A 26,550-nucleotide genomic window follows, 5' to 3' on the forward strand; every position below is an offset into this window, starting at 1 on the left:
TTTCTTTTCAGACACACATTTCAGCCTCTACACATTGTTCTTCTGAACTTGAGAAACCTGACAAACACACAAGAACCTTCAATATTTCAGATGTACACTAACACGGTGGCTTGTGACGGCCGCGCTGACGTTTTCACTGTACCACAGACGTGTCTGCTCACTGGGAAGCGTTGTCAGGACCGGTTGGTTTCAGAACTGCCCGTGCATCTGTCGAGAGTTCTGGGAGTGAGCACCGACGGCGCTGCCGGAGGCTCACGGGAGAACCAGAACGAGGACGGCAGTGGAACAATCAGAGTTTTTCTCAAAAAAGGGTTTCAGAGCCCCAGAAACAGGCCAAATACCAAAGCATTATTAGATTACACGAAGGCTTTCATGGGAGCAAAGTCCGCTCACACAGCTCAATCAGCTCTGAAACACACATCCTCTACAGCGAAAACATGTTTTCATTGGACGGCCCAGCTTCCTTAATCGCTCCGTGTTTAATGACCACGGCGGCTGCTCGTTGAACTCCTATAAAGACCAAGTGTTGGTGCCGAGCTACGATTCTTAATTCACTGCAGTTCCCTTTTTAGTTTTGCGTCTCCTCTCAGGCCTCGTGCAAACGGTAGTCATCTTGACCCTTTAGTCCTCTTCACTGTTATGACTTCCTCCTTGACAGCTCAATTACTTCTGCTTGGCACGTGCACTCGAGCTGGTGACTCGTATAGGCTTTGTCTATTTTGGTTTAAAATCAAATTAAATTAACTTTCCTTAAATTATTCACATTTTGGAGGAAGAAAAATATAATCAGAGTGGCACAGATCCACAGGAAAACCATTTAAAGAGTGAAAATTCGATTTATTTGCCTATTAAAATGAAGAAAAAAATAAATAAATCAAACATGTTTGTTTTTGGCGTCACTGTAATTAAAAATTAAGTCGACATTTTATCAAGAGCAGCACTCAGGAGACTTTGTAAAGAGAGTTTTATTCACCTAACAATCAATCACGACCTCATCAAACAGCTGCAGAGACAAACAGCGCTTTCAAAAAGCCAAAATGGGTGTTATCAAGAAACAAGCACCGATCTCACAAGGACACGTTACAAATACGTGTCCAGCTTTGTATTTCGTGCAAGTCATTGATCTGTCAATATCACTCAGGATTACTTTGTTTGTCTTTTCCAACATCTGTAAAATTAAAAAAAAGTAAATGTTCACGTCAACGTTCAAACTTGTGAACGAATAGTTCAGGCTAAATCTCAACTTTTCAAGTGGATGGTGAAATAAGGAGGTACAGTTTGTGTCGGGTTGCATCTTCAATTTCATTAATATATAACTTATATATATATATATAGAAGATTTGGTCTGCATAGTGTTGAAATCCAGTTTTATAAATATATATATATATATATATATACATATATATATATATATATATAATACATATATATTAAACAAAGAAGAAGAAAAAAATATATAAATATATATATTTATAACACTGGATTTCAACACTATGCAGACCAAATCTTGACGCAACAGTGAGGGCAATTCACTGTGATGTATTTTCCGGGTCTGAGGATCTTGTTTATTTATTAGTTACACTGTAGAATAATAAATAAAACGAAATATCCCGTCTGTGTAGAAGACCAAAGAGCTTTCTCAGAACATTATGAAGTTATAAAGCGCTCCTTCTGATCGTGGATTGGACGACGGCGCCATCTGCTGGTTTTCATCCGGAAGTGCAAAACCTGATTTTTTTTTATAGTGTTAATTTGGTCATTGGTAAACTGTATATCACCACACGTACACGCGCGCGCACACACACACGCGCACGCATGCACACACAAACGCACACAGTTTGAAAGATGGCACCATATATCTCAGCATCATAAAAGAGAGTATTTGGTATATATGATGCAATAGTGAATATAGGTGGGCGGTAATTTGTTGCAATATGGGCATTTTAAAATGTTAAAATACGGTTGATTTCTTTGATAATATCAAAATTGAGGGGATGGTTTTGTCTCCTCACAGGTCATTATGGGTCTCTGACAGCATTTCTAATGCTACCTGGCCAATTTGAGAAACTCCTAATAAATAAACAAAACTTACCAGTGTGACAATTTATAAGTCGAGTATCAAACAAGAGGGGAAATCAACTGTTAGGTTGTCTGATCATGTTTATGTTCATGTTAGAGTTGGTCCACAGGTCACAGCCTCCACATTAACAGCTCCATGGTGACAGTCGCTTCAGCTGCTGCAGATTTACCACTTCTGGAGAAGAGTGGGAACAGAAACCTCCTCTCCATTAGTGAGTCGTAACACATGCTGTCGTTTCACCTCGTGGAAGCCGAGGAAAATAAATGTCATGTCACAATATTCTCAAAAGTTCATATACATCAAATATGACCATATTTGGTTATCATGTCCCCTTTGCCATTTGAGTTTGAGTCTCTGAGTGTGAGAGGACATATTCTTGCATAAAAAACATTAGGGATTTGTGATTTTCAAAACAAAAACTGAAATAGATTTTCACTTGAGATACCAAAGCATATTTTCCCAGAGAACATATATTTTGAGAAAGCATTTATTCGTCCACTGGTTTGTTAACAATCCAAGATGTTTCTGGCAATGTTATAAAATACTTTCCTTTTTGCATAGGCCTATGCATGTTTTGTTTCTTGCACTAAAAAGCAAACTTTTATTTTTTTTGGTCCACTCCAATTGGGAGACCAAAGCAATAAATAATTATTATCATTTTTGAAAAATGCAGACAGAAGCCGGAAAAGAAGCCCTGTAGGGGCGAGTCCAACAATAGCCCAATACAAATGACTGTTGCATTTCCAGGAAGAATGCGAGTGAAGAAAAATGCATCAAGTAAATAAAAATGACCAGAAAGAAAAGTTCCTGTTTAACGCCTTGGCCTTCAAAATAAAATGTCAAGTACTTTCCCAATTAGAAATCATTGAGTACTTTGTGTGAACTGGATTGTGGTTTAATTGAACATTAATAATGACTTCGGGGTTTGAATGCAAACTTCAAGGCAAACGTGACCGTGGTATGATGTAATCATGAATAGTGGATGTCAACAGCGTACACGAGACAACTATTTAATATGATTAAGTAGTGATAGTGCTAGTTGGTATTAATATAGACATATAATATAGTATAACATTCAATACACTGTATAATATAACATACTATAATATGCAAAAATACATATATATAGAATAGAATGTATGAATAGAAAATTAAATATTGAACAGCATGGTTTAGTATTATGGGGTCATATAGTATCAAGGCATCGCAATACAATTTGGGAAAAATGTATGGCTCTACTTTCTGGCTTAGTTTTCCCATTAATGCATTTCATTAATCGGGACGACAGATGAACAATAGCCTCTTGGCTAACTGAAACATTTACAGAAATGTGTTATGAATGTGCACTGTCCCTTATAAACCAAAGTAAAAAATGAAAACAAAATGAAAACAATACATGAAATATGAAAATGCAAAAACATAAATGCGCTTGATTCTCCTGAAACAGCAACACGTGTTGTTTTTTGTTGCGCGATGATTTGAATTCTTGAGCAGTAGCTCCTCCCCCAAACAACTCACACGCGTCAGCGTTTCCACGGTAACGGTTACTTTGATGTATGTGACGTCATGTGACGTCACGGAGCGCAGAACCAGAGTTCGTAATAGGAGGCGAACGCCACTAGTCGGTTTTAGATTCCTGGAGAGGTAGAGACCACGGAGGGCCGCCACAATGTACGATTCCCGTCGACATGCTGGTGCCTCGTGTCCGCGTAGAGCTGGCGGGACTCGGTGGAGTTGGTGCACTGCTTCATGTCGATCCACATTTCCGGTGGACGACGAGCCTCGGCAAAAGTGTGCGGGTTATTAGTTTCTCCTCCCTCCCCCTTAAGGGGGTGGAGGAGTTGAGTCGCCTGCACCTGACCCAAACCTATACGGCGATTCTCTAGTGTTTCGATTAGCAATAGAAATAGATTAGATTAGAAATAGAAATAGAAATAGATTAGATAAGAAATAGATTAGATTAGAAATAGGTTAGAAATAGAAATAGATTAGATTAGAAATAGGTTAGAAATAGAAATAGATTAGATTAGAAATAGGTTAGAAATAGAAATAGATTAGATTAGAAATAGATTAGATTAGAAATAGAAATAGATTAGAAATATAAAGAGATTAGAAATAGAATTAGAATAGAAATAGATTAGATTAGATTAGAAATAGATTAGAAATAGAAATAGATTAGAAATAGAATTAGATTAGAAATAGAATATAAATAGCAATAGATTAGAAATAGATTAGATTAAAAATAGATTAGATTAGAAATAGAAATAGATTAGAAATAGATTAGATTAGAAATAGAAATAGATTAGATTAGACTAGAAATAGATTAGATTAGAAATAGAAATAGATTAGAAATATAAATAGATTAGATTAGAAATAGATTAGATTAGAAATATAATTAGATTAGAAATAGAATAGAAATAGAAATAGATTAGATTAGAATATAATAAAAATAGATTAGATTAGAATTTCATAGATTAGATTAGGTATTCCTTTATTAGTAGCCTACCACAGTGGGGAATTTTCAAAATCACAGCAGCGGTGCACAGTGCATTCTATTAATGCTCTGATGAGCATTAATAGAAAAATAAATATAAAACACAAAACACAATACTTATATTTAATATAGAGAGGAAAAATAAAGTGCTGCGTTTGCCCGGATCTCCAGCGATCTGCTGCAGTTTGTTGTGCAGCCTGACAGCAGCGGGAAGGAAGGACTTGTGGTTCCTCTCCCTCAGACACAGTTTACAAAAAGAGTACAGAAATCCTTTTAATGCTATTATTTGCATCTGATAAATATTAGTAATGTCATTAAGTCCAAATAAGTCTTTATTTATACACACATACATACACACACATATGTGTGTGTCTGTGTGGTGAGTTGTATGTTTAGAGAAGGATATCGGGGCACAGCCATATTGAAATGAATCGACAGTTAACAGATAAATTGGTATTTATATTGCGTTGAACTAAGATTATAAATAATGCATTAATTTGCCTTCCTGCATGTATCACCATCAGATATTTTCCGTATCTGTATCCTCGCCACCTTTTATTTTGAAATTACCAAACCTCCGGAAGTTGTGCGTTGATTCCGTCCCGTCCGGCGGCGCCAGGAACTTTCGCTTCGTTCCTTCTTCACAAGATGGACTGGAACGAAGACGACAATGTAAGTCGCTTCACGTAACGTCACCTGTGTTATTACCCCCCTCGTGCTCACCTGGCGGAGACCCGGCTCGTGCAGTTTGTCAAATAACGTCGCCGGCGTCTCCGCAGGTTCCGAGCTAGCTTTCCGTTCAACCGCGAAACGTAGCTTGTTGTCGGTAAATTGCCGTGCGGAATAACCTGTCCGCGCTCACCGACGCTGTCAGTGCGTCTGTTAGCTGCTATGTTACCTGACGACGAGCAGCAGCTAGCTTGTAAATCACTTCTCAACCCCAACGGGCGGATTTAGGTCATTTTCTTCCGCGTTAATAATGCACAGACGTCCACGTGAAGAGGAGACGTGTGGATGGCCCGACGCGTTGTGTTTGCCCAATTATTTGCGACGTTGCTTATCTTATCATCGCGAAAGTGTAATCCTCTCTCTCTCTCTTAGCTTATGGGCTGTGTGTGTGGTCTTAATTTAAACCCACATGTGTTGGTTCCACGTGTTCACTGACAGGTTAGTGTGTGCCATATGTGACAATATGAAGATGAGCATATTCAGGCTGACGAACTTCCGGTTGATCTATCCCAGAGGATGCACCTTGCACAATTGCGAAAACACTCTTTCTTCTTCTTTAAAGCATATTGTTACTCTTGTACCTGTGTGTTTGGTGTGCATAATCATTCCCCTGCTGTAAATGTAGCTCTGATTAATTTGTTAATGTGTCGTTGATAAAGTAAGTAAAAAATAATCTGTCTGCAGATCACGTTTCCGCTTGTAGTGCAATAAAGATAACCTCGAGCCTTGATGGAGATCATCAGCCAGGCTGCTGGCTGTGGTAAAGGAGAAGTCCAAAACACATTTAACCCATTAAAGCATCCAGGGCTGTGAAAAAATAAGGAAACAAAAGTCCACTGGAATTTGTAGAACCAGCAAACAGAGCAACATACCATGATCAGAATCAGAATAGTATTTATTGCCAAGTAGGTTTACACCTACCTGGAATTTGTTCTGGTGTATAGGTGCATACAGTGAACATAAAAACATACACACACAATAAGTACTACTTATAGTCCCCATGTTCGTCTCATGCTTCTATTTGAATCACTCAAAATAATATGAAATATTTAATCCGCTCGGCTCTTTCGGAGCGAGCAAATTAGATGACATTGTCTTTCGCAATATATTTAGTTAGCTAGTTTGTAGACGTTCAATATTTAACTCGCTTCAACCAATTTTACACAGCGACACTTTACAAATACAAACTCCAACTTTAACCTGATGGCGGTCAAAATAACAATTATTTTTACAATCAAACACTTGAAATGATGAAGGCACTTGCAAATGACACGGTAGTACAACATGTAAACCATACTTTGGTGTTCAATTTTTGAATCTTTACTTAAGCGGCCCTTTCGAGGCCCTCAGGAGTCCGATTGTGTCATCGGCTTAAATCGAGGACGCCGTGGGCTTCCGCCATTTCGTTGTTTTTTTTAAACCACTTTTGACTAAATCCGTGCGTTCTCCTCGTGTCGCAGGGTCACGGCCACAAGCACGACGGCGGCTGCCAACACGGACACACGGGCCACTCCCACGGGCCCAGAGCGGCGCCCGCCTTCGCGACGGACCAGGCGATGGACATCAGTCAGCAGCCGAAGAGACGGTCGCACCTGGATGAAAGCGGCAGTTGGGACATCGTGAAGGCAACGCAGTGAGTGGCGGGAACAAGGATGGACAGTTTAACGTGAACTTCAAATTCATGCACAGATTTTTAAATCAGTCTTGTTCTTCTTTAGAGATTTAACTGAAAATTATTGTCCAAACCCGACTTTTCCGATTAATGTTTGATAAATTTAAAAACAATGAACATGGGCCCTTTTCTGATATGCCTTTGTATTTATATTTCAACTACACACTTCCTCTTTCTTTAAGGTCGTGAAGTAATAATACGTTCATTTGGCCGTAAATTATTTAGTTGTGATATTATTACCAAAAAAAAGTGATATCATTTAGATTTTAACCCAGATCCCGATTTTCAAATGTTTTTATTTCTATACAGTGTTTCACAACAGTGAACACACACAATTAGGTTTATTCTTTAGGAAGATTTAAGAGTAAAAGATATATTAAAACTCTGGAGCACACGCCTAGTTTCTTCACGGTGAATTTCCGACACTGACAAATATTTGATTGGTGTATTTGCATCGGAGTTGCACAACAAAACCCGAGGATCGGCTCTCAGAGCTCCGTGTTTCATGAGCAGTCAGACAGATGACGGTTCCAGTTTTAAAGCACTTTGTCGTAAAGGAAGCACAACGCCTTCAGTGGGAAGATTGTCACTCGGCAGTAGGAACCTGAAGAAGATAAGGGAGTTGGGGTGCAGCAGAACGAAGGTCAGGAATCTGCACTATTCACCTCCCTGGCTGTCGGGTTACACAGGGCGCAGGTTCTTTTCACACACCCGGCCTAAACCGATTAAGTTAATTTTCAATTTCCAACACAGAGTTGGCAGTCAACTGTCTTCTCTCGTGGCTTTTAGTTGAAAATAGACTATTTGTCACTCATTTAGCAGTAGTTTTGTTCATTTATTTTAGGGGTTTGTATTTATTAAGCATTAGTCTGGTAGTTGTTTATTATTATTATTATTATTATTATTATCATCCTTTTTAAAGCAACTACAATTAACTTTCATTTCAACACATGACATGTCATTTAGCTGAAGCTTTTATCCAAAGCGACTTAACATTCATACACGTTAGACACGGCTACAGGGAGCAATTCAGGGTTAAGTGTCTTGCTCAAGGACACATGGACTCGGGCTAGCGGAGCCCTGGATTGAAAGACGGACCTGCTCACCACCCCCCCATCACCATAACTAGCAATGTATTTCATAAATACAATTAGACATATTACAGTAATTGCAGAGCAGTGTTGAGGAAGAAAGACCATTCAAGATACGTCGAATAGACCATGACCAACGTTGACTCTTGTTTTCATTCTCTATCTATCTCAAAATATATCTTTAAAAAAATACCAATCCTTACAGAAATCTCCCCGTGCTTTGTTTACTCACTGCGGCGCTTTGCCTGTGAAAACGTAAACATGAGCTCTTCTGGTCTGCGTGTTTTGGAGTCGGACCCGGGAACATGCATTCAGAATAACTTCATAGAAATCTCCATTTCTCATCTCAGGATCTTGTTTTCTTTCGGGGTTATATAGAGATGTCAGCATTTGTTTGATAGCTGTTTAAACAACTCCTTGTAGTAACTCCCTTGTGTTCAAGCATGGCTTTCTCTCTGTGATCCTCTCAGGTTTGGTATCCTCGAGCGCTGTAAGGAGCTGGTGGACGCGGGATACGACGTCAGGCAGCCGGACAAAGAGAACGTCACGCTGCTGCACTGGGCGGCCATCAACAACCGCTCAGAGCTGGTCAAGTAAGAGCTGCAGATAACATTTAGACAGTTTTAGTTTGAGAGAAACTCTGGAAAGACATGGTCCTCTATACGGCATACTCTGTTCAATAAGTGTTGTTGTGTTGAGACATACAGAAAAACTTGATTGAAAAATGCATTGAAATGATGTATTTAGTGTTTAAATCTAAATACACACACATTTAATTTGGAATGTCTTTATGTCTGTTGACCATCAAACTGGAAGCCGACAGCTTCAGGCCGTCAGCCGGTCCGTCCTTAGGGACTATTTCATTTCTCATTGTCAGAGGCGTCTGACACGGAGCTTTGAGCAATGAGACATGTACCAGATAAAAATAAATGGAGACTGAAACAGAACAAGCTCTCAACACAGAATGTTCTGAACGGCTGACACACGATATTTGTTGTGATGTTACATTTCTTTCTGTGTCTTCCCTGACAGGTATTATATTTCCAAAGGGTCGACAGTGGACCAGCTCGGAGGAGACCTGAACTCGACTCCTCTTCACTGGGCCATAAGGTGACTTGATGACTATAAAGGGATTTGTGCTAATCGATCCTCAGATTTGATTAAATCAATTATTTACACGCCATTTATCTGTCAAAAGAAATCTTGAAATATATATATATGTTTTAAATATCTTCATTAGCTTCATGCTTAGAAAACATTCTCATAAGCTAGAAGATATTTTGTAATTATGCTTGGTTAGAATGTAAATGTAAAGACAAATAAATATAGATCTTCTTGTAAACACGTTACTTTAGTCCCAGCATTTCCAGTTCAATTAAATTCAGTTTATTTTGGATAGCCCAATATCTCAAATTACAAATTTGCCTCAGAGGGCTTTAAAATCTGTACACATACGACATCCCTGTCCCAGTTCTCATGAATTATAATTTGCTTTTCTGGTTTTGAATCTCAAACATACCTATTGGCCGCAGGAGGTGCACATCTGGGCTGCTTGGCTTTGGTTTGCAGGTGCACCTTCTCCGTTTATTTATCAGACACCACAGGTCCCATTTTGACAGAACTCGGGGACGGCATGTTCTCTCCGGGGTGTGTAGTCCAAAGAAACACATCACTGTGTCGCAACTGTCAAAGTGCGTCCTCGAGGGTGACATGTTGACTTGTTTTTAAACTCAGTTCAGTGCTTCCTCTATAAAAATCTGTTTTGTTTGGTGGGTATGAGGCAGGGCCACCTCCCCACGGTGATCCAGCTGATGAGATACGGAGCCGATCCCGCCGTCGCAGACGGAGAAGGTTACCGCGCTCTCCATCTCGCCATCCTCTTCCAGCACATGGCCATAGCGGCTTATCTCATGGCTAAGGAGCAGGTCAGACTCCAGGCCCACCGCGTAGCTCCTTTATTAGTTTACACTGTTCTAGAGGGTCTTTTATCACTTTCTGCAAGGACATCTTTGTGTTCCTTTTTTGATAATCCTCTCATTTGCCCGCAGGAAGTGGATGGACCCGACTGCAACGGTCAGACGCCGCTGATGTTAGCGGCCCAGAAGATTATTGGGTAAGCGATCCTAATCTGTTCCAGAGGCCGCTGGCTTCAAGTCACTGAGTAGTGGCTCAGAGAATGCAGGTCAGGTCTGGGATAATCTTTACATTTGCAGTACTGCAGGTCCGAATTTATAACGATCCTGCACATGTTGTCTGCCAACATGTTTCCATCAAATCATCGTGTATTCATTTATTATAATTTTTTTCCTGGGATGAATCTAAATTTAGGCCCAAAAATATTCAAATTGAAAATGTTGTGCATAATGTGTAAGAAAAGCTGACTGATGATTGTTTTAATGTTGTTTTGTTTGTCTCTTCTGTTCTTCTGTCTCAGGCCTGAACCCACAAACTTCTTAATCAAGAATAACGCTTCTGTGAATGCGGTGGACAAAGTGAACAGGAACTCCCCGCTGCACTGCGCCGTGCTGGCAGGAAACGTAGACGCCGCCCACATCCTGCTGGAGGCCGGCGCCAGCGTGGACGCAGAAAACATCAACGTGAGTCTCGGAGACGTATTTTCTCTCCGCGCTGGTGTGGCCGTCCGGCATCCACACCGATGCACTGTGTTAGGGGAAAATATTGAAGACGTATGGGGATTCTTTTTCTTTTTAAATACTGGAATAATGATCTCAAAAGCATTTGTTTTCCTTCTGAAAGTTGATGTGAGACACCCAAAATAGATTAACTTAAAGTCCCGCAAAATCCGGTTCTGAAAAGTGAAGCCAATTCTCAAGTGGCTGAAACTTGCATTTTCTGTACTGGCCAGCAGGAGGCGACTCCTCTGGTTGCAAGAAGAAGTCTGACCATATCAAAGTCGATGAAATATGACCTTACTTCTCACTTGATTTATTACCCTAAGTAAACATTGTGACCATGAGGTTTATGGTCTTCTTCAATACAGCTGTTGAGCTGTGATGTATATTCGGAACATTATGGTCCCATTTAGAGCAGCGTATGCTTTGGGGCGGGGCTAGCTTGTGATTGACAGGTCACGGCCGTACCTTAAAGGGTACCTGTAGTGCAAAACAACAACGTGCTACATCCATTCGGCGCATCAAATAAATCATATTTACCCCGCTGCTATTGTCAACAAGTCAAGCATAGCCCGAGGATTTACATTTCTTTGTCAAAATTCCGAATCCGTGGGCGCAGCCATTTTGCTAGTTATTTACTCCAGCTCAAAGCTAACTATGACGTAGAGTCGTTGAAAGGAATTCAGCCAATCCGGAGCCACTTCTACACGCGTTGCTTCTTGGGATAGACCGGTGGCCTCAAGAATTACACAATCTATATCAGGGGTGCTCAATACGTCGATCGCGGCGACCTGCCAGTCGATCGCGGCGTAGTATTGGTAGATCGCATGACATAAAAAAAAAGTGGCCTGCCCCCCTGTCACTTTCTCTATAGCGCCACATTACAGCAGCAGCACGTCATTTCTGTCTCTACGTGTTGCGCTGACAGTCCTCTGCCCGCCGTCTGCGCGCGGAGCTCCCGACACCGGTTTGCGCGCATCGGGACGGACGGAGCAAAGAAAAAGTCACTAGCACCCCCGAACATGTCGGCCGAACATTGCATCAATGAAAGACATCTCCAGCGCTGGCTTATGCGCGATGTAGCTATCAAGCTCACGCTTTTGTGTGAAGCAGATGAGGTCTAATGACACTATATCAGGGCTCTCAAGTCTCACGCATTGAGCGTGAGACTCACGCATTTCGGTCTTATCTCACGCACTCCGCCACACATCTAATTCCTCACGCTGAAAAACCTCTCGGCTATTTAATGCTTGAATGCAGGGGTGCTCAATACGCGATCGATTGTTGAGTAGAAATAGTCACTAGCACCCCGTTGACAACTCTTTTCGCTCGATGCGGCGCGCAACAGTCAGCTGTATCGGGTGCTGATGGAAATCTCACGCTTGCCTGTCTTCAAAACTTGAGAGCCCTGCTATATCATCGGACATAAGTTCGTACAACAAATGCACTCTATGTCTGTTTTTTGTGGCACACATTTCCCACAACTGCACCAAACGTCCGCCGACTTGCGTGCACGGTCCGCACGGTGAAGCATCTGGACCGGCGGTCCATCGACATCATCTTCATCAGAATCATCGCTATCATCGCTGTCACAATTCACTAAATGGGGATAGTCTGCTTTTAAAGGTTCAAACAAGTATCCAGTTGGTGAATCAGACAATCTTTCATCGTCCATATTCTCAATCTCTCAGCATTTGTTTGCGAGCGCTCGACGTTGTTTACATTGGTATCTGAACACATCCGCTGTGGCTGGCTGTCGATCTATCAACGATCTGACGTCACACCAGCCGCGACATATTCAAGCTCCAGTGCAATGTCGCATGTCGGAGTTGAGGACTTTGAACAGCCTAAACTACGTATTGTTATTGAATACTGGACCGTCAGTGCATGAATACACTTTAGAAACACATTATCTTTTGATCTGGCTACATATTGTTTTGCACTACAGGTACCCTTTAAGCACACACAGCATTTCTACGCCTACGTCACTCGCCCGCGGTCCACATATGGTCGCTGCCGTTGACTGGTTGCAAACCAAAGGGTGATGTCACCGTGACTACGCCCACTTCTTATACAGTCTATAGCAGTGATTCTCAACTGGTGGGACCTGTTTTAAGTGGGTCGCGGGCCTTTTCAAATATTTTTTTTCATCATTTGTATTTAAAAAAAATAATTTCATCCTTTTGATTTTATTTTGAAGGGACTTTTTTATGCAGAGTCGTTTTTTCCGCCGGCTCGTCCCTCCATGTTTTCAGCAGCGTGTGCCAGGTTGGATCAAACCATCCTTATATGGGGGAGACTTTGGGTTTTTAGGATAATTAAATGAAACATCCGAAATGAGAGTAAAACGGAGGTAATTGTGTTTGGACCAAATGGCGATGTCCCCTCCATTGACCTGGGTTCCCTGCAACAGTATGCAAAACCCATGGTCTCTAATCTGGGCGTTAAAATCGACAGTGCTTTTAAATTAGATAAACAGATAAACTCTGTGATTAAGTCCAGTTTTTATCACCTGAGGCTGCTGTCCAAAATTAAACCGGTTTTATCCGCTTCTGATTTTGAGCGTGTAATTCATGCATTTGTTTCTACGCGTTTAGATTACTGTAATGCACTTTATGCCGGCTTAAACAAGACTGCTGGCCCGCCTGCAGCGTGTGCAAAACGCTGCGGCTCGGTTGCTTACAGGAACCCGCAAGTACGATCACATCACCCCAGTCCTGTCTTCCCTCCATTGGCTTCCTGTCCACTTTAGAGTTCATTTTAAGATTTTATTGTTTGTTTTAAAGCGCTTAATGGGCTGGCCCTCAGTACATCTCTGACCTCATACAGGTGTACACCCCCTCAAGGGGTCTGAGATCGGCTGACCAGCTCCTCCTAGTAGTCCCTAAAACTAAGAAAATTACCAGAGGAGACCGGGCCTTCTCAGCAGTAGCCCCCAGGCTCTGGAACGACCTGCCCCCCCAGGTCAAATTGTCGCCCACCCTCCAAACCTTTAAGTCCCGCCTGAAGACCCACCTCTTTTCCCTCGCTTTTGAGTCAGTTTGAGCTATGTTTTGTATTGATTTCTCTCTATTTTGTTTGTATGCCTTTTATCTACTACTGTAATATTATATTTTATTATTATGCTATGCTTACTGTGAAGCACTTCGTTAAACCCTCTGTTTTTAATATGTGCTATATAAATAAATTGGATTGGATTGGATTGGACTGAACATTAAATTAAAATGCAGCTTTTATAGAAACAGTTCCCTCTCTCGCCACCAGCTGGTCGTTTTGATTTGTCATTAAACTTGTTGGCATACCTATTCTGTCTCCAAACTATCTCAGGTTCAAATTGCACCATATTTTCATTAAATAAATATGAAAAGTTGAGAATGTTCCGCGGTTTGGGTCGCGGCTTGTCATTAAGGGGAGGCGGCGGGTCCCGGAGCCAGACCAGTTGAGAACCACTGGTCTCTAGGCTCTCTTCTAGCTTGGAGCTGATCTTGGGCCTGAGTGCAACTTAAATAAGAGTGACGTGGAAACCTGAAACACTAAAAAGGGACTTTTCAGTGAAACAGGAGACACCTCGTGTGCAGCGGTTTAGTTAAAGCAGCTCTATTGTAAACGCCTCACATTTTGTCTTCACGGTGTTCCTCGCTCTTCCTCCTCAGGGTCACACGCCCATCGACCTGGCCCACCAGGTGCACAGCCCGCTGCTCGTCCACATGCTCGACCAAGTCAAGCAGGAGAGGATTCGCTCCAACTCGCGCTGTCTGCGGCTCTTCAACCGATACAGGGTACCCGCGGACTAAAAGACCTCACACACACACTCACACACACACGGTGCCCCCTCAAATAGCATTCATATAAAAACAACCCTCTTTTGTATTTTTCCAGTTCTTTCTGCAGTTTCTGCTCTCCACTGCCATGTTTGGAAGCGTTGGCGCCGTAGTGGAACTGAAGTCTGACTCGTGGTTGCTCAAAGGGACCCTGCTGGCCTGTGTGATGGGCGTGGTCAATCTGGCCTCCAGGTGAGGAGTCCTCTTGATTTACATTTAAAAGGAGACATTGCACCTGTTGTTTGTCATCTGAGGAGGAATGTTTGCATCTCCACAGGAACTTCCCGAGCCCGTCCTTCCAGACTCTCCTCCCAGCGTCGACTCTCATGGCCTCAGTGTTCTGGATGCTCGTCACCTGGTTCCTCTGGTTCCTGCCAGATATCCTTTCTGCGAAGAAAAGCTTTGCCCTTCTCTCTATCTCAATTAAAATCAAAAGCATTACATGTAATCTATTTCAATACAGTTCAATTCAATGTGGCATTATTGGCATGAAAGTTTCAGGGGGAAAAAAGAATCTTTTTTTCTCTCACGCCAAGACGAGTGACCGTCGTCGGACATTTAACAATATTTTAATTAGTATTCTGTAAGCTCTTATGTTTAAAAAAAAAAACGTTTCTCAACACCGAATGTGATTCATAGGTTTTAAACTAAAAGGCAGTTTTTCCTTCGTTTAAGCGAAAAATATCTGACGTTTTATCCTTATGCTAGAAGCTGATGAATGAATCGTTTCTTAACCTTTGACCCCTCCCACATGAGTCCAGCACCACAGTTCAGGTCTTGTTCACTCTGAATGCCACTGCTCTGCTCTACTATTACCTCCGCACCTGCAGGACCGACCCCGGCTTCGTCAAGGCAACCGAAGAAGAAAAGAAAATGGTGGGAGGGCCGAGACGAATCTAATCTAACCCGTAAATGTTTTGTGACGGAGAAAGTGTCACGTTTTGTTTTGTTGTTGTCAGAATGTGTTGGTGTTGGCTGAAGCCGGCTGTCTGGACCCCAGGATATTCTGCACTTCCTGCATGGTGAGTTCCCCCGAGCACAAAACCGTCACTTTTCTGAGACGCCGTGTTCCATGAACACGAACAGTGACGGCCTGTTTCACATCGTCTCACGCGCAGATAAAGAAACCAATGAGAACGAACCACTGCTTCCAGTGTGACGGCTGCGTGGCGAAGCAGGATCACCACTCCGTCTGGACCAACGGCTGCATCGGTACGGCAAGAGATCCGGGAGATACGATTACATGTGTGACCTGTTTGAGGAACAATCCTCAAAATCTGTTAGTTTTAGGACTCAGAGGTTTCAGCAAAATGCACAGAATTGTGAGATTGGACCATCTGTGGGTCAGATTATCTTCATTTAAAATTAAGCAACTTTTGAAGGAAATTAGTGGCCCTCTTTCCCAATCTTAAAAATCCAATATAAATATATTGCCCTCTTTCACATATAGCAGAATTTATATTTATTTATTACGGAATTTTTAAGATGGCAAAAGAGTAAAAATCTATAATAAATATAAATTCTGCTATATATATATATTAGGACTGTCAGCGTTAACGCGTTAATCTATGCGATTAATTTGGCCGCGTTAACGCACTAAAATATTTTAACGCAATTAACACAACTTTGTTTACTTCCGGTGTTCGTTGAAATTTTTACACTCAAACCGAGTGTCAAACCGCGGCAGTACGGTTTAACACTGTTTCCGTTTTTAAAACAATTATTTCTCCGCGAAAATAAGGAGCAGAAATCAGTTTAAACTCGTGGATGAATCAGTCGTGTTTCCTCCTGCTCCTTCCTCCCGTCTCCCCCTCTGATACACAGAGGAACGGAGGGGCGACGTGTCGGGTGACGCGGCGCGGAAAGAACTCGTCACACGAAACCTTCACCGTGATTGGTCAATCCGTTTGTCTGTCAATATTTTGGGGAAAAAACAACCAATGAACACTCAGTAAATCACAAAGGACCTCCCACCTCACAGGTGAGGCTCTATAGCAGCCTGTCAGTCAGAGAGCAGAGAACACGGCACCAGGACAACTGAGCCTCATTGAATAGAGCTGAGATTGTTCTGGAATGTTTGATTTATAACACGTGGGTATGTGTCATATGCAAACGCCTTTAAAAGGTGAATTATTTTTTTTTGGTAAAATGTATAAAATGAGCCCAGCCTCCAGAGGGTTAACGTGACATATTTGAATGTCAGTCAGTTACCAAGGCCACTGGTTCTGCTGCTGTTCAGTGTTCAAGGACCAATGGGGTCTCAATATATATATTTTTTTTACTAATCTGATGTTTCACTGAAGAAACAATTTATCATCCACAATATTAAATACCTCGCTGGCACTTTATAGGTAGGAGCCTCATTGAAAACACAGCTCTGTGTGAAGTTTGGTCTTTAAAAAGAATGAACTTTTAATTGCGATTAATGAATTTCAAAATGTGCGATTAATTAGTTTATTTTTTTTAATCGATTGACAGCCCTAATATATATATATAATAATAATAAATAAATATAAATGATGCTATATATATATTAAAATAACAAATACATATCAATTCTGCTATATATATATATAATAATAATAAATACATATATATAAATGATGCTATATATATTAAAATAATAAATACATATCAATTCTGCTATATATATATAATAATAATAAATAAATATATATAAATGATGCTATATATATTAAAATAATAAATACATATCAATTCTGCTATATATATATACACACACACAACATGGACGAACTGTGTTGATATCTGAGATTATTAGTGAGTATAAATTCAACTTGATTATTGCATATGTTACATGTGTGTTTTGACTTATCACTATGTGACGTGTTATTACAGTTGGCCTGTCAGCGCCGTCTGAGGTGCACACACCATTGGCCCTTTTTGAGTGTAAATACGTTGTTGTCTTCCAGGTGCGAGGAACCATCACTACTTCATCCTCTTCCTGCTCTCCCTCGTGCTAATGGGAGCCTGGATGTTCTACGGCTGCCTCACATGTGAGTGACTCGACCTTCGGTGTAACAACGGTCCCTGACACGGTTTTTGACATTCGTCTGTGTGTTTCTGCTTTTCTCCAGACTGGTCGACTCACTGCGCGCTGCATTACGAGGAGCAGGGCGTGTGGGGCGTGGTCTCCGCCCTGGTCGGCTGCTCCCCCTGGCTGCTCATTGTCTTCCTGCTGGCCTTCTATCACACCTGCTGGTCCGGCTTGATCCTGGTGCTGCAGCTCTACCAGGTGACCCAGCTACTCCGAGTCTATGAGCGTCCTATGAACTGTGTTCTTTGTCTTAAATACCTTTTGTTTTAATGGAGTCTCATAAATGCCTTTATCATGTTTACAACTGTAAAATTATATCATACCCTTTTCATTCTTTAATTAAAAGTATGAAAAATGTAATAATAATAATATATGAATTATATATATATAAATGTGTATGTATAAACATATACATTTACATTTGTATAAATATATATATATAAAAATATATAGACACATAAATAATTATATATATATAATATAAATGTATACATTTATATGTGTATAAATATATATATATTAACAAAATATACACATAAATAATATATATATATAAATATATACATCTATGTGTATAAATATATATATATAGAAATATATATATATATATACACATCAATAATATATATTTATATCTATATATATTCCATTCCATTTTTATATATATATATTTATTTATGTATATAAATATATATATGTTCCACTTTTTTGCAGTATTAGATATTGTTTCTTATTTCTGTAATTGCTTTTTATCTTAAGTATTACATTCTGGAAATATACCAACTCTTTTGAGCAGATTGCCTTCCTGGGACTGACCACAGTGGAGCGGACGAATCTGACGCTTCACCAGAGGAAACTCCGACAATCCGTCTCCCTCAGGCAGAATCCATTCAAGTGAGTTGATATTAGTGATGTCATTGAGTGCACCACTTTTGAATATTTCCTATTTTTATTGTGTTGACCTCTCCTTTGCACATCGCAATCTTTTAATAGGAACATTGTTGACACATTTAAGTCCAGCTTTTATAACGCCATGTGCTTTATTTCAGTTGCTTAACAATTTTAGATCAATCAGAATTTTACATCAGAGGATTAATGTCTTCACTTAACGGCCGTGTTGTAATTATGATGCATCCTTTTCTGTCAAGGCCTTGTGCAGTAATGGACATCTGTTTGTACATTAAATCCTGATTTATTATTGATGCCATTGAGCCAAATGTTATATTCAGCCTCTGTGGAAATAGAATCAGGAGCTAAAATCAAACCTCGGCGTACACACGTTCAATTTGATAACGTCAAATGTGCAACAAGATGTGGGAATGCATGCTGAACATTTAAAATGTTCCGTATTACCAGCATTATCAGCATATTTCAGGACACGACAAGTCAACAACAAAGGCTGTAATTTGAGATTGAATCAGGACTTCAGTAACATGACAATGTTGCTTCTTTTCAGATATTTTCATCTTTCATTCTGCATTAAATTATCCATTTGGAAGTTCTGCAGTTATTATTATTACCAATGTATTGTGTGGCCCTGAACTGATGCCCCACTTCCATTTCCTTTGTTTCTATAAGAATACAATGATATATTTTCCCACATATGTCCTCTTGCTAAAATCAACTGGAATCCACATTTTAAAGCTCATGTTTCAAAATATAGAAAAAAATTCAGCTGAGCGTCGACAGGTAAAGAAATCTTAGTTTGAGGCAAAAAACACGCACACAATAAATTCCCACTCATGAAAACATCAAGCAAATGGTCAGCCATTTCCGGCACCGGGAGGCCTTCTGTGCTGACGGCCCCTCTTGTCTCACGTCTCGGTAGTTTGGGCGTCGTGAGGAACCTGGCGTCCTTTTTCCACCTGCGTTGCTGCGGCCTCTTCAAACCGGCCGTCGTCGACTGGACGCAGCAGTTCCCGCCCGGCCGCGACCAGCACGTGTTCGGAAACACCGACATGGTCTGACCCGACTCGCTCAGGGTCAAAGGTCAGACTCTCACAGCGGCACCTGGGCCAAAAGCACAAAGTGTATATATTTTTTTTTTTTACGGTTTTTGCTCCTCTTGAAGAGAGACCACGGTACTTGTAGGTGTGTGGTGGGGACACACACATACACACACACACACACAACGCATTGTGTAGATATATATCGTTTGATTCAGTTGCTCTTTGTACAGACTAATGTTGCCTTATACTTGACCAATGTAAGTGGAATGGAAATAACTAATGTTTTACTTTGGCCTCTAAATGCCTAAATTGTAATTTAAGTTTTGAGATGTTTTTTATGAACACATCAAGCCTATTTTATATCATCCGTTCTAAGGGGGCGGGGGATCTTTGTACGTGTTCAACGGTTGGTTTTTATGACTTTTGTAAGAGTTGCATGTGTTTCATCATGAATGACCACGATAGTACTTCATTAAATCAATGTCGTGCCTGTTCCTTTAAACCGGCTCCGTCTGGACTCTCGGGCCTCTGAAATGTCCTGATTACTGTGCAGGTTGTTCCACTATTGGTCATTTTTCGAGCCTCGTTTTGAAAGACTTGTGAAGCGAACATGTTTTTTTGTTTTTGTGCACGGGTCGCGTGCATCACATTCTTTCTTCTTCTTTTTTCTACGCTTTGTTTACCGATATTTTTATATAAACAATGAGACGAACCACTTTGAGTTCATTTAAAAGGGAGTCTGTGAGGGCAGCCATTGTGATCCAAAGTGCGGGTTCAGGCTTTAAAAAAACCAAAGACATCTGCAGCGGACTAACACGCTAATGGCTCAGTTGATCTAATCGACGGATCTGTACGGCTGGAGTTCTCCAGAAAGAATCGAGCGAAAGCACCACTTTGTATCTTGTGTCCACCGGAGAGATTCTGGGAAATAAGTCATTCAGCATGAAAGAAAAAGCAATAATAAAAAAACATCCGCTCGACCGGGAGGGGGGGGGGGCGCCTTAAAAGGCACAATAATAGTTCACCGTATGAAGTCATCTCTTCTGATTTAATGCTTTTACTTTGAAAAGGACACGTCTGATCCATCGCGCTCGGCCATCGTTTGAGAGAAGTGAACTCATCTGGTTTGTTCATCACTCGTTGCCTTGATCGCTCTAATTAGTTGTTGCACATAATTATTTATGAATGCAAATAAGATTCTATTGATAATTTAACCTGAACACGAGGAGGCACGGCTAATTGTCTTCTCGCAGCAGGAGGGAACACATTGATGCACAGGGATGGGCAAGTTGTTCTCATCATAATTAGTGATGCAAACGAAATGATTACGGAAGATGTTCCGCATGTGTGTGAACGCGCTGTCTCCTCTTTCCCTTCATGTATGAACACAATGTCTCATTTTTTCATGAATAAAAGTCTTTCAAGATACATTTTAAGGTACCAAAATAGTTTTTATTTTGAACTCTGAACAATCATCATTTACCCCTTTGTTTTTTGACCCCGTGGTTCTATCGGCCCGTGATTGTGATCGTATAACGTTGTGCGTGACGAGCGTCTCCATGGTGACTGAGCGGGGAGAAGCTGCCGCGTGAACACAGCGAGCGCGAGCTTCCTGTCATTACTCCAACATGGCGGCGTTGCCCAGCCCAAATCCCTTTGGCCCGAAGTGTTTGGCGTAGCAAACTGCAAAGAAAGTTTAAAAAAAACAACAACGCTGAGGTAAATACAAATAAACATTGTTTTCTGATTTTATTTTCTGATATGATCTGTGTGTGTTGCTGCTGCTTTTCCATGTTTATGGACAACAGCAGTGACGGAAGGACCCGAACAAGGTGTGTGTGTGTGTGTACCTTTACAGTACAGCTCTCCCTCCTTGTCTGTCACTGTGGTCGACTCCAGGCTTTTTCCACACAGGGCGCAGCGGAAACAGGTTCTATGCCAGGGCTACACACACACACACAATCATTAAGATATGAATAATAACACGAATGAAGACAAATTAAGCCAAATCCAGCATTTAGACTAAACGAGGGCCCAGAAGGAGAAAAAAACGTGAGCAATCCCAAATGATGAACAGTGTGTGAGTGACGCTACAGTTTGTGGCCCAGCTGTGTCATGATGCAGGGAGAATATTAATAACTCATTTTGGAGAATCTGTCTTCTCAATTAGGAGCAAAACTATTAACTGTCCACCAACACAATGTATGTGTTTTTAATCGTGGTATTAAATCATGGCGAATACCCTGAACACACCTGTACTTTGTAGATGAATAAGTGTTGTTATTATATATCATATTATATATTTCTCCAGTGGACAGCTGTTGTAAATCGGAGTTTCGCTGCAAACCCTAAACACGGTGCGTCTGGTCCTAAACTTTGAGGTCAGGAGGTCACCCTTCAATCTTTTTCCACCGTTTGAGCTTCTATTGAACTAAAGGGGAGACGGAGACCACCGTAAAGGTCACGAGGTCATTCAAGTCACAAGGGTTCATGTTCTTGGGCCCTTGACTGTCTGTCAGGCAGGTTGTTTGTTGTTGTTGGTATTTTTAAAGGTTGTCTGAACAGTTTTGGCGGCCATACTTCCTTTGCTATGGTTACCATGTGAATATAGCCTCTGATTGCACACAGCTGTTGCTAATCCCTGCACTCTTCTCTCCGGCCTGTCATCAGCACTCGCTCGGCTCGTCAGCCTGTGGTCCCACAAGAGGCCTCTCTCTCCTCCCGGCTCAGTTCAACAAGAGAGACCTCGCCACAGAGTTCCTGAGAGTTTAGTGTGTCTGTCTTTGTGGGAACGCTTCGAAGAGATTGTTTCTGCCCTTGAGGCCTCATTCTCTGCCACCGTTACGCCCATAGAAATACAATATAGAAATACAATATTTCTATGGTTTCACTTCTTTTTTGGGCTCTGAGAGCACCTTGATGGTTGAAGAAAACAACGGATTATTCAGAAGTGCTCCGTACCTTCCCGGCTCCCATCAGCTTCTCCGCTGCGTAGACGGCCTTGGAGCAGCGAGGGCAGCGGTCCGAACAGCCGAACTTCGGGGAAGACGTGTTTTCATTCGAGTTTGAGGAACCCGGTCGTGGTTTAGGACTGGACAAAAAAAATGTGCGTTGACATCAATAGATCAATCAAGCTGCATTTATTAGAGCACCTTTCAGAAAAATCAATCGATCAAATGCAATTTAAAGTGCTTCACTGGTCACCGTGGAAACAAGATGAAAATGGAGAGACGGTGACGTAAAGAAAAATAAACCGCTAAATAAATTGATCGTGGTAAAATAGTCAAACAAATACAAATTATTATAAATAAAAGCAGAGCGTAAAAACATATAACACTATACATTTATATTTAATAATACGAAAGAATTATAGAAAACATAAAACTCTAAAAGGCCACACAAGTCAGATGGAATAGATTTCAAAATGTCGAGCATGAAAAATAAACTAAAAGCTAAAAGCAGCATCACCAAACTTGTGTACCAGCCAGTATGCCTTTATGTATTTTATTATTTTATAAATAGTCACAATATAATCAACCCCCGGAATTTACCTCTGAGTGAAACCCTCTGAGGGCAGTAAACGCATCATGGGAACACATTGGCTATATTTACACCCTGACAAATGTTTTAATGTAGAACCACAAAAAAAAGTCAAGTTATAGACGTGTTTCTGCAGCTGTGTGAAGGAACCTTCATCATATCGCGGAATTAACTAGTTTTAATGCCAGTAATTAAAGTTTTATTTCAACTCAAATAAAGGGGGGGGGGATATATACTCAGACTTGTGTGTCTCGCGGCAGCGTGAGCACCTGTCTTGAGCCTTCAGGACTCCGCGTCGAGGGGGGTCAGAGTTCAGAGCCCCAGCTCCTTGCCCGAAGCCGTAGCCTTTGGGCCCGTAGTTCTTGCCGTAGCAGGACTTGCAGTAGATCTCAGACTCGTGCGCCGCCACCGTGGTGCTGTCCAGACCTTTTCTGCAGCCCACTGTGGGAAGGAAACAACACATATTTGACACATCCACTCCGACCAGCTGTTGGCCGGAGTGGAATGGATTCAGTTTGCTCGGACGAGGGGGGGGGGCAATGGAGGTTAAATAAAGCTCCACATGAGCCGGTTTGATCAGTCAACGGTCAGATGTCCTGTGTTTCTATTTGCAGGAGAGGAGAGGAGAATGTTTGGGAAAAGCTGAACACGTAGCGTGACGGTTCAGCTCAGGGGTGTCGCACTCATTTTCACCGCGGGCCACACCAGCATCATGGCTGCCCTCAAAGTGCCGGTTGTAACTGTAACACTGAAGAAACTACTCAAACATATTGTTAAATAACTCTTTGTATTTGATTATTGTTTATTTGAGTGTAGAAATATTGTACATAAGAACATTTCTCTCATTATCACATAAATCCATTTCATTTGAAACCTTCAAAATAAAATAAAAGGGATATTTGTATATTTGTAATCAAATGTCTTTCAAGCCGTCAGGGGCCATGTAAAATGATGTGGCGGGCCTTGTGTTTGACACCTGTGGTTTAGCTCATCGCGGAGGGGGAGAAGAACCTCTCAGGGCAGTCGATTCAATGTTACGTGAAGAGGAAAGAAAAGGACTTTTTTGAGAGAAAATATGAGAGATTGCTGTAGAGTGTTACCAGTGACCTGTAAACATTAAAGAGCAGGAGGGGGAGGAAGAAGAGGATGTGCAGAGAGAGGAAAGAAAGATGAAATGTGGCAAGAAAAAACAAGCAGAGGGGTTAATAGCAAAAAGAAGGAATCAAGAGGGCATAGGAAGTGAGAAAACTGGTAATGAATGAAGGAAGGAGGACACAAGCAAGGAGGACACGTAGGAAGGAGGAATCGATACAGGAAAAAGGAAGTGAGAAAACTGGTAAAGAATGAAGCAAGGAGGTAGCAAAGGACAAAGGCAAGGAGGAAACAAAGGAAGGAGGCAATTTGACAAACACGGTGAAAAGAGATGATATAATAAAGAAAGAAAAGGATAAAGATTAAAGAGCAAGCAAGAAAAAGAAGAGAAGAAAATAAAAGCAAGGGAATAAATAATAAAAGTAAATCATGACACTGTTACACCACCATGCCACTGTGTTACACCACCATGACAGAAGACAGAACTCACTGCAGAGGAAGCAGGTCTTGTGGAAGCTCCTCCCGTTGCACTGGATCTCCTCCGCGTGGTACACCGTCTTCTCACAGGCCGCACACTTGGTGCCTCCTCCCCAGTTTGGCATCTGACGGAAAAACAAAAAAGATTCCAACACTGCTGACAACAAGCGCTCCCGTTATCGTCTGAGTCCACCGTGAGGCTGCAACGGTGCATTTGAGTAACGTCGTATCTGCAGATTATCAATTACTTTATTAATTATATAATGTGATGAAATATGCCGTACCAGGAATGAAAAAACTGCAAGTTTGCACATTTGGAAATTCTTAAAAAAAATAAAATGATTGCCAATCAATTAATTACCTTCGCATTGAAAATGCGGAAGGTTATGTTTTGATCGCTGTGTATTTGTCTGCGTGCGTGTTACTCGCATAAGTCAAAAAGTACTAAACCGAATCGCATGAAATTTGGTGGGATGATTGGTTATTATCCGGGGACCATTTGATTAGATTTTGGGATCGATCGGGTCAAAGGTCAAGGTCCTGAAAAGGTAAAAATCATTTTTTTACCATAGCGCCGGTCAATTTTTATCCAATTGGCATGCAACTAATGCCAACATGTTCATAATTCAATGCCCAATCTTGTGATATGCGAAGGTATGCGCTCTACCAAGTGCCCGTTCTAGTTCTCTGAATGTTTCAGCTCTAGCCTAACATCTTAAAATAGCCCAAATATTCATGCGTGGTTGCAATGAGGTTGAGCCAGGACCTTCCTGCATGTTATGGATTTCGTTATTTACATTTGACGTTAAATGCAATTCCCTTTTTTTAAAATATATTTTTGAATTATCTCATTTTGTTTCAGTAAGTGATCGACCAGTTGAGAATTGGAAATAATAAATCTGCACCAGGAGGTGTGTGGTCAGCAGATAACATCCGGTAGAGATCCCGAAAGTAGTACAGCAAAAATAAATCCCAACTTTTGATGATATCAGATCAAGTCAGAATGTTTCTTGCATCCCAGCAGCTTGAAACCTCCACAAAGACACACAACGAAGACAAAAAACAAAGGATACATACATTCAACACACCATTACACAAAATATTCAATACTCTCCAATTTGATCCGGGATTAATCTCCATGTTTACTTATCAGTCACTAGACTGAATAATAAAACATCAGTTTTTGATGGTTCTCGTCTAATCCGATACGACTCTGACCTCAGCGTGGAGACGTGGCTGTGCTGCCCGGCCTGCCGAGTGACATTCCAGTTCCTGCTCGTCACCTCACAGATCTGGTATTCTCGGAGCCGAGGCTTTACTGAGATTTACTGAGATAACAGACCAAAAGCCGCCAACGCTACTGGAAATGTCTGATTTATTTCCGTGAGACAAATCATAAATCTCACATGGAACGGACACCAAACATTTAGGGTTAATCTTTTTAAAAAAGTGATCAAATATTGTAATCCATCCCTGTGATGTAATAAACCACTCTACTACAGAACAGAAATGAGTCCTTACCTTTAGTCTAAGCGTGTGTGCCCTGGTCCTGCCGTGGCAGTGAGCTCTCCACCCGACGGCTTAAATACGGTCCATCTCTCCATCCCCGCAGTCCACCGGTGACGCCTCAATGATCACATCTCCCCCCTAAAAATAACTTGTGACAGAGCAGAGCCCTCTGACCCTGCATCACAGGCCCGAAAGAGCCACATTTGTTCCGGCCTCTTGGTATGTTGGAGGATTATGGAGGTAAACGATGGGAGCTCAAAGCATGCAACTGACTCTGCACATCTGAATGCGAGGCCGTTTGGGAGCTGCAGCGACTGTTATGCTCATCGGGCAAATGTTAAAGTTCGGCCTGCAGGTTGACCCCGAGGAGAGGCCATGTTGTTACTTAGGAGGAAAGACAGGTTT

General features: G+C 41.4%; 2 protein-coding genes across 3 annotated transcripts; one reads left to right on the plus strand and one right to left on the minus strand.

Annotated features, from left to right (window-relative positions):
• Positions 1–5,170: 5,170 nt before the first annotated feature.
• Positions 5,171–20,957, plus strand: zdhhc13 (zinc finger DHHC-type palmitoyltransferase 13). Its single transcript, XM_056413525.1, has 17 exons — positions 5,171–5,246; positions 6,764–6,936; positions 8,537–8,659; positions 9,099–9,176; positions 9,847–9,991; positions 10,115–10,179; positions 10,501–10,663; positions 14,353–14,478; positions 14,579–14,712; positions 14,798–14,898; positions 15,272–15,396; positions 15,480–15,542; positions 15,639–15,732; positions 17,454–17,537; positions 17,619–17,776; positions 18,375–18,472; positions 19,407–20,957. The coding sequence occupies exons 1-17, from the start codon at positions 5,223–5,225 to the stop codon at positions 19,543–19,545; spliced, it is 1,893 nt and encodes a 630-aa protein (XP_056269500.1). The 5' UTR covers positions 5,171–5,222; the 3' UTR covers positions 19,546–20,957.
• Positions 20,958–21,036: 79 nt separating this feature from the next.
• Positions 21,037–26,201, minus strand: csrp3 (cysteine and glycine-rich protein 3 (cardiac LIM protein)). Of its 2 annotated transcripts, none has more exons than XM_056413527.1 (6): positions 26,158–26,201; positions 24,650–24,761; positions 23,337–23,508; positions 22,489–22,618; positions 21,378–21,471; positions 21,037–21,210 (listed from the first exon to the last, which is right to left on the minus strand). In XM_056413527.1, exons 2-6 carry the CDS (start codon positions 24,759–24,761, stop codon positions 21,146–21,148), a joined length of 573 nt encoding a protein of 190 aa, XP_056269502.1. In that variant the 5' UTR covers positions 26,158–26,201; the 3' UTR covers positions 21,037–21,145. The 2 variants fall into 2 exon arrangements, with proteins under 2 accessions (XP_056269502.1, XP_056269503.1); XM_056413528.1 differs by lacking the exon at positions 26,158–26,201 and adding an exon at positions 25,855–26,018.
• Positions 26,202–26,550: the final 349 nt, after the last annotated feature.

Source organism: Pseudoliparis swirei, chromosome 4 (genome assembly GCF_029220125.1).
Source record: "Pseudoliparis swirei isolate HS2019 ecotype Mariana Trench chromosome 4, NWPU_hadal_v1, whole genome shotgun sequence".
NCBI classification, from domain to species: Eukaryota; Metazoa; Chordata; class Actinopteri; order Perciformes; family Liparidae; genus Pseudoliparis; species Pseudoliparis swirei.